This window comes from Triticum dicoccoides, chromosome 4A (genome assembly GCF_002162155.2).
Source record: "Triticum dicoccoides isolate Atlit2015 ecotype Zavitan chromosome 4A, WEW_v2.0, whole genome shotgun sequence".
NCBI classification, from domain to species: Eukaryota; Viridiplantae; Streptophyta; class Magnoliopsida; order Poales; family Poaceae; genus Triticum; species Triticum dicoccoides.
In genome coordinates this window covers 751,460,459-751,473,488 of record NC_041386.1, presented here as the reverse complement: position 1 = coordinate 751,473,488, position 13,030 = coordinate 751,460,459, and the positions used below count along the sequence as shown (strand labels likewise).

The window sequence follows — 13,030 nt, the reverse complement described above, 5'->3', positions numbered from 1 at the left end:
AACTTCACTAAACCCTGCCGAGCTTCATCAGTTCTACCATTTTGGCTCTGCAATTATTCCAGCACTACCCTCTTTGTTTCTAAAGACGTATATTACTCAGTAACAGGGATTAGTTCAAGCCTGTGTAATATACATCAAGTACATAGTACATAGACGGCCATTCCAGAGATATTATAGGAATGAATCAAAATGTGGTAGTACATACTTTACTGCGTACATTAAAATTTCCACACTTTTCTACAGAGGCAATATGATACAATATTCAGTACTATTTCAGCAGGCAGCACGGGAAGTTTAAATTAGTATTGCGTATTGACCGGGAACTGCAGAGCTAAAGAAAACTTCCATGTCACTGAAATTTTTCATACAGTAACAACGATTACTTCAAAACTGAGAAATATACATTGATAGAATTTCAGTCCATAAAGCTACGGCCATAACCTGCTAAGAAAATATAATCTATGCACGGCAGAAACTAACAGTTGCATTTGTAGAATTTATTAATAATTATGTAACACTATAATAGCTAGGCCGTGCAGGTGCATGGGTTGATGACTAGTGTTATATGCCGCTCCTGCATAATGCATGAGTTAGACAGTTGTAGCATCGACTTGGTGTCTAATAATTTAGCCATTTGTTTGTCACCGTGTATCTTTGATGAGGGATTCAAGTTGGAACGTACTAGTATATTAAGTTGGTGCAGGCACTGTATACAAAACGACAATACCTTGGCACGTTAGGCTTACCTACTGTTTAATTATCTTGTTCAAGAATCTGTTTATTACACTGTTTAATAATCTTGTTCAAGAATCTGTTTATTATACTGCTAACCCAGCTTTGAACAGTCTAGCATACAAGTAAACAACTATTGGGGGTGGTTATTGGAAGATGATAGGGGGGATGGCACCAACTAGTAGTTGAGGCTTACACGGTTATGTTCCATCCTTGTAGTAACAAAGGTACACTTAGCTCGGCCGAATCCAGATGATTAAGTGAGAATATTGGATAACTAGTGTGCATTTGGAGTGCTTGGCAAGGTCTTATGTAGGCTTAGCAAAGGTTAGTAGGGCTGTTGGTCGCTAGCTTTTTCGTTCTCTTCCTAGCAAAGGTTAGTAATCCACCTGTCAATAAATTAAGAACAGAACATGTATAAATGAAACTGGTATTATCATTTGAATGAAACTGATTTTCATTGGTAAAATACTAGTAGCACAGCCATGCTGCCACTTTTTTGGTCGGATTAAGTAATGCAATTTGGTCTCTCACTGGTTTTGCAGCTGCTCCACGAAATTCAGTCGCTGCTTCTGCTTTGGGGATGTCAAAAATTAAGTCAGATGCAGAGTTATTGCGAACATTGTTGAATTAGATCACCAGAAGATCATCTTATATAAGAGCACTTCCACTATATAGAACAAAGCATAGAAGGAACAATTTTCAGAACTGAGTGTGTTGCTGCTTGCCTGCTTTAGTGGCTTGGCTGCCGTTTTAGCTTGATGACATCTCCCAATGTCACTGATGCATGGTGGATCTGCGCCGTGCAAATGCACATAAATGATGGAGCAAGTGTGTGAGCATGCTGTAGCCGTCATTGCTTTTGCTAAGATGATGCAGTGAATTTGCATGTTGGTTCAGTATGTAAGAAAAGGCATAATTAACAACGTCTGTTAGAAATTCATCAACACCAGCTCTAGTTGCACGAGTCTCTACAGTTGCCCTCGCGTTTTCTGGGAAAAGGTCTTGTCCAGTTTAGGTCAATATATATTGCATGCGGACCATGGAACAGCTAAGCGCAAGCTTGGTGGCTAGAGCGATACAAGGTCTTATACAACAAGCGGCTCGTGTTTTCAGAATTCTTCTTTTGAAGCCCCGTCTAAAATGTTTGGACCCACATTGCCGTGAAATTAAGATGATACTAGCCACCTTATATTAAGTAATGTGGGTCAATACCGTGTATATGTATTCTTACATTTTTATGTCCACATCTCAGCGTGTTAAGTTGTTATAATCTTGTTAAAGAATCTGTTAATTATAGTGATATTTAGCCTAGCTAGCTTTGAACAGCCTAGAGTACAAGTAAACAACTGTTGAGGATGGTTTCTTGAAAGATCAGCTTTAACAGGCAGCCTAGCTAGCAGTTGATCGGCCTAACTATTGAGGACCCAGAGTGACGTTGCAAGTTTGAATAACATGGCCCAACGACAACAACAACAACAACAATAACAACAAGGAGTAGTAATATTTGAAAGAGGGAGTGGCCCCAACGTGACGCGTTGCATGCAACTTGCAAGTCTTCCTCTCTTGAGTCTTCTCTTCACGGGGAGAATTACTCCTTGAAAGCTAGCTAGCTAGGGATCCAACTTGCTTCCTCCTCCTCCTCTCTTCAGCCTTCACACCTGCTACATGCCCGGCGCCTACTCTTCCTCCATGATTATTATTCATGCTCTCCTGCTCCTCGTGCTAATTCCGCTCGCCGCAGCACAGCCGTGGACCAACTGCGGCAGAGGCCAAGGCAACTACTCGGCAGGCAGCACATACGAGACCAATCTTCTAGACCTCCTCGGCACCCTCCGCCATAACGCCTCCTCGTCGCCGACCCTATTCGCCAAAGGATCCCTCGGTGCCGCGCCGGACACTGCCTGGGCCCTGATTCTCTGCCGAGGCGACGTCAGCGCCAGGATGTGCTACGAGTGCGTCACCTGGGCTGGTCACGAGGCGGCCACAGCCTGCAACCGCAGCAGGGACGTGGCCCTCTGCTACGACCAGTGCTACGTCCGCCTAGCCGACCACAACTTCTTCGACCCCAACGGCAACTCCGGCGTGGTATCGTCCGTGAGCGCTCTAGGTATCACCAACGGGGACGTCGTCGGCTACGACTGGGCCGTCACCGACCTGTTCAGCTCCACGGTGGAGTATGCGGTGGACAACTCCTCCAGTATGTTCGCCATGGGGTATTCGGCAGGGACCGAGCCGGGGTTCCACGCGATCTACTCGGCGGCGCAGTGCGCGGCGGACCTGTCGCGGCCGCAGTGCCGAAACTGCCTACAAGGCCTCATGGGCATGTGGCGGACCACGTTCCTGCGGAACACGCGGGGCGCGAGGCTGGCTGGTCCGCGCTGCACCTTGAGGTCCGAACTATTCCAGTTCTTCAATGACAGAGATTCCAGGTTCCCGTCCAACACCGGATCCTCCGGGCCCGTGGCCGTCGGACCAGCAGCTGGTACGAGAGGTCAGTTGATTTGAATTTCCTTGTAAAAAGATTCCACTTATCTTTTTATGTTTATTAGGTACCACAGGCAAATAATGGAGGTCTTTCATTTCGTAAAATAGGCTATTTACAATTTCTCCCTCTTGCCTTCCGCGTGTTGGACACATGATTTCTTCTCAACACCAGCATCAACGGCTGCTAAGAGCATCTACAACCATACATACCTAATATGAGTTGTCAAAAGCCCGCGGACAATGACTGGGCATACCCCAATTTCCATGTCCAACAACCATAGTAGCCATTTCATGATAACTAGTTCCATTCAAAACCATGCGACGGCATGATATACATACAACTACTACTACAACTACACAACTGAGAATCCTCGCCGGGCATGCTGAGGAAGTTGGTGCCGGAGCCGCCGGCCTCGTGGTCATTGGCGGTCGGGCACACCTCCGGCTCGTCGTCCTCCACAAACTCGGTGAAGATCTCGACGATCTCCTGCTTCCGCCGGCAGAGGAAGGGGTGGTTGCCCTCCACCTCGTACTCCGACTCAAAGGACTCAAGGAGCACCTGCTGCTCTGCCAAGTGGTCCGCCTGGGCCGCATCGAACTCCGCCATGGCATTGTCCATGTCGAAGCCTGCAGGCTCTAGATCGTCCTCTGCCGCCTCCTCCTGCCGCTCCTTCTCCGTGTCCTTCTCCGCCGTCTCTAGCTCCTTCTCCTGGCGTCAGACAAGCTGGAGTATAGTTAAAGACTTGGAATACATTTTAAAATGACTAGTGAGATGTCACCCATTTTTTTTTGCCAAACCTGCATTCCATCAAAAGAAAGTCACATATGTAGTCCATGTTCTATCGTTCTTCATATCTTGGAATTTATTTATTTATTTTCCATACATATTTCATTCGCAAAATATTGAAGATCCATAAACTATGCCTATCTCTTTATTTTGGAAAAAACAACCAATGTACTCCATTTGTTCCTAAATATAAGACGTTTAGGCAGCACAATTTGAGCGGAGGGAGTATTATTATTGGACAATTGAGGTTTTACTCATAAATGTTATGTCATATTCCAGGTACCAGGAGGGCCGTCACAAAGATTATGATAATAGGTATGCTAAAACTTTCACCATCTTTTCACAAACAGAGGATTTAAATACCAGTAGTCCACTAATAGTGTTTTTCTATGGTGAAATAGTAAATTGAAAATTTATCATGCCTATAATCATTAAAAATTGATTCTAAATTTAAAGTTAAGACAAACAGCTCTCAGTTTGTGCATAAGGGCATCTCCAAAGAAGACCCTCAAACCTCTGGTATATGTCGAGATTATAATGTCTGGGCAACTTTTGTCATCCAATGGGGACCCTTGTTCCGCGGAGCGGTCTAGACGTCTGTTTTCTCGTAAACTAGAAGGAAGTTGTGTGTGTGTGTGGTTGGGGAAGGGGGGGGGGGCGCTATGCGGGAGCTCGAACATCCACTTTACCAACAAAAAACAACCACGTGGTCCTCATCTCTTTTTCTTTTTGGAGGAAAGGCCATCATGGCTACCTTTATTAACTTAAAATACAGTTACATTGTTTACTAGTTGGCAAATTAAGAACCCAGGAGGCTCATTAGTCCAACTATCATCACACTTATTACGAAAACTGAAATTAGCTAGCTCATGTGCTACAGAATTTGCATTACGAAAACAATGCTTGAAGATGACCTTTCCTACTAACGTTGCCAAAATCTATGCATTCTGCAAAAATCGCTGCTGCTAGATCCCACCATTGGTTCCGTCCTTGGCAATAATTCACCACAGCGAGAGAATCAGACTCCGCTTCAATCCTACTAAAGCCAATAGCATTTGCCAAAACTAGACCGTCACGCATAGCCATTGCTTCCACTGTCATCACATCCTCTGCGTTCTGAATAAATTTGCACTGTGCTGCTAAAAGCGCCCCTTCTCATCTCTCAAGACAGCCCCTGTCGTGCCTGACCCTTCTTCGGCTTGGAACGTGGTCTTCCTCTCTTTTCTCTCTCTCCCTTTCCCCTCTCTCCTTTCAACCGGACACCACACACACATATCCACCAAAAGCAACCACATGCAAAGTTGAGACAAGCAGCTCTCGGTCTGTGCATAAGGGCATCTCCAAAGAAGACCCTCAAAGCTCTGGTATATGTCTAGATTATAATTTTCAGTCAAATTTTGTCATCCAATGAGGACCACTTGGTCCACGGAGCGGTCTAGACGTCTATAACTGTGTGTATGTGTGGTTGGGGGGGGGGGTATGTGGTCCTCCTCTTTTTCTCTCTCTCCCCTCTCTCCTCCCCTCTCTCCTCTATTCACTAAAAGCAAGCACATGCACGATCCCTCCTCTCCTCTCTCCTCTGAGCCGGACAAACAGCCGGACAAACGGGGATTTTTGTGATTAAGGGTTGGATGGCTCCCGCGTCACTCTCCATGGACTAGTCCCCACCGTTCCGCGGACAGATACGGTGTTCGATTTAGAGGTCAGACTTAGAGATGCCCTAATGCAAGAATTTATGAAATTTAGCTTGTTAATACTTTTGCCACCACACAACGTCGCATAAACAGAAATTTAAACTACCGATGATCTTGGAAACTTAATTACTATACTATAGCCTCTAGTTTACAAAAGGAACTAACATATGCTTTCTTCTCAGTTTTGACATCATCAGTTGCGACCTTGCTATTCTCGTGTATTTATGTGCTGATATGGCATAGAAAAGGAAGAAGACTATGGCTTCTCCTTTGCAAGAAGACTAGCGGAAACAATGAAAATAATTACGAGGCCATGATTGCATCGTATGGATCCCTAGCTCCAAAACGATACACGTACTCAGAGGTAATGAAGATAACATCCTCTCGCAGCAATGAGCTTGGAAAAGGTGGTTATGGTGTGGTTTTCAAAGGAACCCTACTTGATGGCCGTCTAGTAGCAGTGAAATTCTTGCATGAATGCAAAGGAAACGGGGGCGAGTTTGTGAATGAGGTTATGAGCATTGGCAGGACTTCTCATGTAAATGTTGTTAGCTTGTTTGAGTTCTGTTTGGAGGGATCAAAACGAGCTCTTATATATGAGTACATGTCCAACAATTCCTTGGATAAGTTCATTTACTCAGAGGACCCCAAGGAAATTTTAGGATGGGATAAGCTCTATGTAATAGCAATTGGGATTGCTCGTGGCCTCGAATACTTGCACCATAGTTGTAATACATGCATCGTACATTTCGACATCAAGCCACAAAATATCCTTCTAGACAAGGATTTTAGCCCCAAAATTGCTGATTTTGGTCTAGCTAAATTGTGTCATACAAAAGAAAGCAAGGTTTCGATGACCGGTGCTAGAGGAACAATTGGATTCATCGCTCCAGAAGTTCACTCTCGAACCTTCGGAGTGGTTTCAACCAAGTCAGATGTTTATAGTTATGGAATGATGCTGTTGGAGATGGTCGGAGGAAGGGGAAACGTAAAATCATTTGTTGCAAAGTCCAGCGAAAAGTATTTCCCAGATTGGATTTATGACCATTTTGCTCAGGACGAAGGTTTGCAAGCATGTGCTATAACAAGTGAAACTGCAGAGGTAGCAAGAAAAATGACCTTAGTGGGATTGTGGTGCATACAAGTGTTACCTATATATCACCCTACTATAACAAGAGTTCTTGAAATGTTCGAGAGAAGCTTAGATGAGCTGGACATGCCACCAAAGCAAAACTTCGGTGAACTAGTGTGAGATATTTCTCTCATATTATTGTTTTGTTGTTTTTCTTTGAAAGTATTATTTAGCACTGACTTGATCTACTCACTTATCTCTTATTCCAGTGAAATTTCAGCTCATAGTATGGATGTACAAAGTGCAAGCTCCACCAGTACAAGATCCGAGAGGACAAGCCCTGTGACTTCAAAAACCCTGCAACGGCTGCCAACTCTTTGAGCAGATAAGGCGCGTCAATCCAAAAAAACATCCTACAATGGTTTCCAACTCTTTGAGAAGGTGACCTATATAAGTCAAGAGCAATCGCATGCCCACGTGGACAAGTTACCGCCCCAAAAAGGGAATACAATTAGTTATGAGTTTTGTCTTCCAAAGATCCAACTGCTAGAACAATTGGATATTCAAGACCATAAAAACGATTTATGGTCTAAGTATGGCTACTTTCATAATTCGGGCGCATAAAGCGTATCTGTGTATAAACATTGCGACAATACATTTCAATTGGCTGCAAGAAAATTAATTGTAGAAGCGGAACACACAAACTTAGTTGGTCCTCTGCTTGCTAGGTGGCATCCACTGAAGCAAATAGCGCCACGTGCTCCGTTCACACCTGCACGGCCTCACCCGCGATCAATGCTAAATTTTGATTTGTCGTTATGGCTAGGAAAATTAATTCTTCCGCATATTGTTTTGAGCCTGAAGCCTCCACTTAATTCCGCTGATTGGAGTAAATGTAAGGTTGGGATGGAGCCACACACACAACACAACTCTCCATTTGGGTGGCAGCCACATCACAAGCTTCGAAGCTTAGTCTTGTCATCGATAAAGATAAAACTAAACATGCCACCCCAAAAGACAAAGTAGGTACAGCCGTTGCCTATATCCATCCACTTGCGCTTGGTGAAACATACAGGATACCACCCAAATGGAGAGTCGACCAGGATATAGGTTCTTAAATATAGTTATTATTATCTTGACCTTGACGACGCAGCCGTGAACTACTTTCCAACGGTGTGCTCGTACAAGCAAGAGGCGGCTGATTCCTTCGGGCCCCAATCGAGCGTATACACAGGACGGATACTTACACAATTAGCAGCACCTTGGATTGATTCTATGAACACAAATACAAGAAGAAGAAAAAGTTAAAAAAAAATGGATATGCTCTAGTAGTAGTACATGCTAGCAGGAAGTTCAGGCCATTTTCCATAGAAGGAAGTAGTAACAAATGCAAAACCATCGTATATATTTAGTCAAGCATTGTACAGATACATTGTTTAGCTACCCATGAACTCACCTAACAGTCTAGCATCACTTGTTGCTAGCATAGAAGATGGTCGTTAAAGTCTGATCACTTCTTGCCGTGATCATATATAGCACTCCATCGATGCTCGTTAAAGGCTAGAAGATGGGCTAGCTTCTTCCGCGAATAGAAGAAGATGGGCCTGTTGGGTCAAACCCAGTCTACAGGATTGTTGCTTAAGCTAGGCTTTCTCCAGTCCAAAAGCCTAAGGTAGCTAAGTAACGTGAGGCTTTCTCTGGTTAGAAAGGAGCTGAGTAGTGGACGATGAGTAGTAGTAGTCTTTCTCCAGTAAAAAGCATAAGGTGGAGAACTAGTATTAGACTTTATCTAGTCAAAAAGGCTGAGCTGAATTAGTACTACAGCTCATGTAGTACAGCCTCAAGTTTGCAAGCATCCCTATAAAAGGGCATATGCACCTCCGTTGTAAATCACTCCTCCGAGCAATAGCAAAACAACAAGCCAGTTTGTTCTACTAGTGCTAGTACGTGAGCTCGTCACTTCATGTGTGTGTGTGCGGCAGCAGCTTGTGTGCAAACTGAAACATCTAGCTAGTTCTCCTCTGTTGAGTGTACAAGTGAGAGCCAGCTAGCGCTAATTCAAGCGAGCTCGTATCTGTCATACTAATTCCTTTCCAATCACGTGGATTGCTGAAATCTTTCAATTTATTTCTTAAGAGAAAAGGCATAACAACTCGACTTCAAATTAAAGAAGCCATCAACGGGCTAGGGTACAAGGTGTTTCTCTTTTTCTTTTTGACAAGGGCTGGGGTACAAGGTGTTTCTCTTTTTGACAGGGGCTAGGGTAGAAGGTGTTGATACATAGCAAACTTGCGAACAGATAAGATCAAAACAGTGCCGTGAAACTAAGATGATACTAGCTGCCTTTACTAAGTAACGTGGGCAACTACCATATATATGTATTCTTTCTTCTTATGTCAACATCTCGGTGCATTAGGTTGTTAATCTTGTTAAGGAATCTGTTAACTATACTGATATTCGACCCAGCGTTGAACAGCCTAATCTACAAGTAAACGACTACTCCCTCTGTATCAGAGGTAATATTGAGGATGGTTTGTTGAAAGATCAGCTTTGAACAGCCTAGCTAGTAGTTGAGTTAGTCAGTCAGTCAGAGCCCACAGTGACGTTGCAAGTTTGAATTCATCCATGTAACGAGAAGACGACGACAGGAACAACAACAACAAGCAGTAATCACGCAGACGTGACGTTGCATGCAACTTGCAAGTCTTCCTCTCTCGAGTCTTCACGCGGAGAATTACTGCTTGCAAGCTAGGGATCCAACTTAGGCACATTACGAAAATCAGATAACCCTAAAATACTTAGGCGCGATACATTGAATCACCGCCTTGTTTTCTATTTCTTTTCACCCAAAAACAATCCAAAATCAGTCAGTCAGAGCTTTTTTTTAATTAGGACAACCACGCTGTTTTTAAATCCTAGATCCGCCATTGCCACCCACTACTTGGCGGATCGATTTTCCTCATGCAGTGCAGATCGATGATTTCTTCTCCCCATCTGCATGCAAATCGACCCGGCCTGACCTCGCTTGACCCCCTCCCCTGCCTACGCAGCTCTCCATGGAAGCAAGCTTCAAGAGGAACACAAAGCCAAGGCTGGACGACCATCCGGGAGCGACGACGGCCAGCCTCTTCACCGATGACCTTATTCTGGAGATCCTCTCCCGCCTCACGGCTAGGTCCGTCCACTGCTTCAAGTGCGTCTCCGTGCCATGGTGCGACCTCATCGCCGACCCCGCCAACCGCAACAAGCTGCCCCAGATCCTTGTTGGCTTCCTCTACATGACCGTCAGGAACCAAGCCATGCTGAACAGTCAGACCCTGCGCAGCCAACCATGCCAGAAAGTTCACCAGGTGAGGGGGCATTGGGGGCAACTGCACAGGTTGAGGGACCGGCCAGTGAGCCCAACCGCCATTGTCATGAACATTGTGAGCTGGGCCTTGATCCGCATTGGGGCCAGCTTGAGGTGCTCCATTTTGCACCAGCCAGTTGTGGACTTGTTGCTGGTACAACTGCTCTTCCGTGAGATCAATCCCAAACTGTGGGTGAGGATTGCCATCAGGTGGTGGTGGTTCTTCTCCAGCCAGCAGCACCTCCGGCAACAATCCGTTCCAATCATAGCTATGCAGGATGGTGACCTCCACAGCCCAGCAATCCCGAGCACCACCAAGTTGCCAGACAATAAAGCTTTTGGGGATCAAACGGAGACGAAGGACGCGGGTTTTGATCAGGATGAACCTACGATCCTGCCTGGGGTTATACCAAGAAACTAAAGAACCATAACCACCCAGCGCTTTGGTGATGAAGTAGTCAGTTTGATAATCATACAGGAAGCCAAAAAACATCAACCATACTTCTGGACCAAAAGAGGTGGTGCGCCGATTAAGCGCCTCATTATGAGGAACAAACGAAATCAACAAATCTCCAGACTCGAGCTCAATTGGGGTGGCCACTGTAGTATCTCTGATGAACGAATCCGCAAACCCAAATATTCCAATCCCTAGCGGATGATCACTAACCTCTGTGGTGAACAACTGCAACTCATGAAGTGTCGCGATGATCTGGTTGCAGATGCTAGCTCTGTGATGCAGAGGCACATAGTGGCTTGATTCCGCGATTGGTAGGTAGTCACGGTTGAGCGGAGCAATGGGGCCGACCACCATGCCGCTGAGGTGTGGAGTGACTGCAATGTTGACAGGACATGGCAGAGTGAGGGCTTTTGGGATTTGGAGGTGGAAGGCGGAGCGTGAGGGGGGGGGGGAACGGGGCGGCTGCAAATCTTTGACTACCCACCTCCACTTCTTTTGAAATTGCAACTTCCTGCAAGCCCTCACCACGTGGTCGTAGAAGCCACACTCAGCATAGTGGATGGACGGCTTGGATGGACGCGCAGGCCTACAAGCAGAAATGGGCGCTCCAGAAGATCCGGTAGAATTGATCGCAGGTTTGCTGATTGATGGAACTTGCCGAATTAAACCAGAAGCGAAGACACACTTGGGGCAATTAAAGGCTTTGTGATCAGGACCTAAGCAATTAATGCAGATTAGCCTTGCCTCGCAATTGACCTGGGAGTGTCCCCATTGAAGGCCTTTGGAGCATAAGGCAACCCAATTAATGGCAAGATTTTCTATATCCTGCTGCGAGTATTGTGCTTGGGCTAAATCCAGCTTATGTTGCGCCTTTAGTCTAGGTGGCCAAAACTCATGAGGAGGAGCATATTTGAATGCAGATTTCAAAAAACACAGCGGGAGCGGGGCATAAGGCCAATTCATTCAATGACCTGATTCTCCTCAAATTGCGTCTGGGCCGAATAATGGTCCAATAACACATTATGATTATTATCCAGACCCAAAACCACGCCAAGATTTTGGACCGAAGAAAATGAGCCAAATTGAATTTGAAAATACTGCTTTGGATCCAAAGAAGATGAAGCTTCACGCGTATTTTTGTTCGAAAAAGTCCAATTATCCAACTTAATAAGCCCAAATTTGCTAAGAACCTTCTCAGATGATTTATCCAGCTTATCCTTCGGGGTCAGGAACAAAAGAGAAGATTTGAGAGCAATAGTACGCCGATTAGCAATATAAACCAACTCCGTGTCAGCATGCCAATGATGATCAATGGTATGAGCTTTGGCAAAACGGCCATTGAACAGGTGAAAGTGACACACAAAATCTGGCCAGACACGATCTTTGAGCCCATAGACAAAATCCCACTTTGTTATTGGCAACTGAGAAGCGAAAAGATCGAGAGGTGATCGGGGTCACCTTGAAGCCAGAGGCAATACCACCAAGACAACATTGCAAAGCAATACCCACTGCTTCCACCAAAGAGTTGAAATTCATGACAATTTTCTATGAAATCTTGAGCATAGTAAAAAATTCATTTAATTTATTTTTGGAAAGTTCTGAATATTTTTGGAATCAGCATACATTCTTTGATGCGATAAACACTTTTTGAATTTGGGTATCAGATTTTGAAATTCTACAATTAACAAACTTTTTCTGAGTTGATGAACTTTGTAGTCATGAATAATTTTTTGAATTTTGTGAACATTTAAAATATCATGATCATTATTTAAATTCACGATTAACGTGGAAACTCGAATGGTGCTTTCAATTAGTAAATATAAGATATAAGATATAAGATATATTGTACTATATGATGGCATGGGGACGTAATAAGCAATTTAAGGAAGGAAACTGGAATATACTTATCACGTAAGTAAATCAAAATTAAAATGGAAGGAATCGATCCATGAGCAGAGACAACTCCAACAACGTTCACCTCCACCTTCGATTCCGAATTGATCGGCCAACCAAAACTAATCGTCCGCAAAATCATCATCAAAATTCAAACGATCTCCCCCGCAATCTCCTCCTTTTAAAACCCCCCACAATCATCGTCACCGGCACCGGCACACACTCAGATCCATCTTCCCCATCACTCCACGATCCCCTTGCCATCCAGGGAGCTGCGAGCTGGACGTTGAACTAGCCATGGGCAGCCTACCGCCACCTGCCTCCATCGCCACGGAACAACCGCCGGGGGCCTCGACCCGCAACCGCAAGCGTGCGCCCGTCATCAAGGCGCCGGTGAAGAGGAAGAGATCGAAAAATAATGATGTGCGTGGATTTTACAGATTAGTATGCTTAATGCCCTGATATATGTGCTTAATGCCCTGATAGATGTGCGTGGATGAATGCAACAATCATGTTTCTAGTGGCAAGTTCGTAACATGATGAGAGCTTGAAATTTAGA

The 13,030-nt window shown here is 44.8% G+C and overlaps 1 protein-coding gene across 1 annotated transcript; it reads left to right on the top strand.

The window, feature by feature from the left end:
* The first annotated feature begins 2,363 nt into the window (after positions 1-2,363).
* Positions 2,364-7,415, top strand: LOC119290055 (rust resistance kinase Lr10-like). Its single transcript, XM_037569178.1, has 4 exons — positions 2,364-3,226; positions 4,286-4,321; positions 5,883-6,948; positions 7,042-7,415. Exons 1-4 carry the CDS (start codon positions 2,401-2,403, stop codon positions 7,151-7,153), a joined length of 2,040 nt encoding a protein of 679 aa, XP_037425075.1. The 5' UTR covers positions 2,364-2,400; the 3' UTR covers positions 7,154-7,415.
* Positions 7,416-13,030: the final 5,615 nt, after the last annotated feature.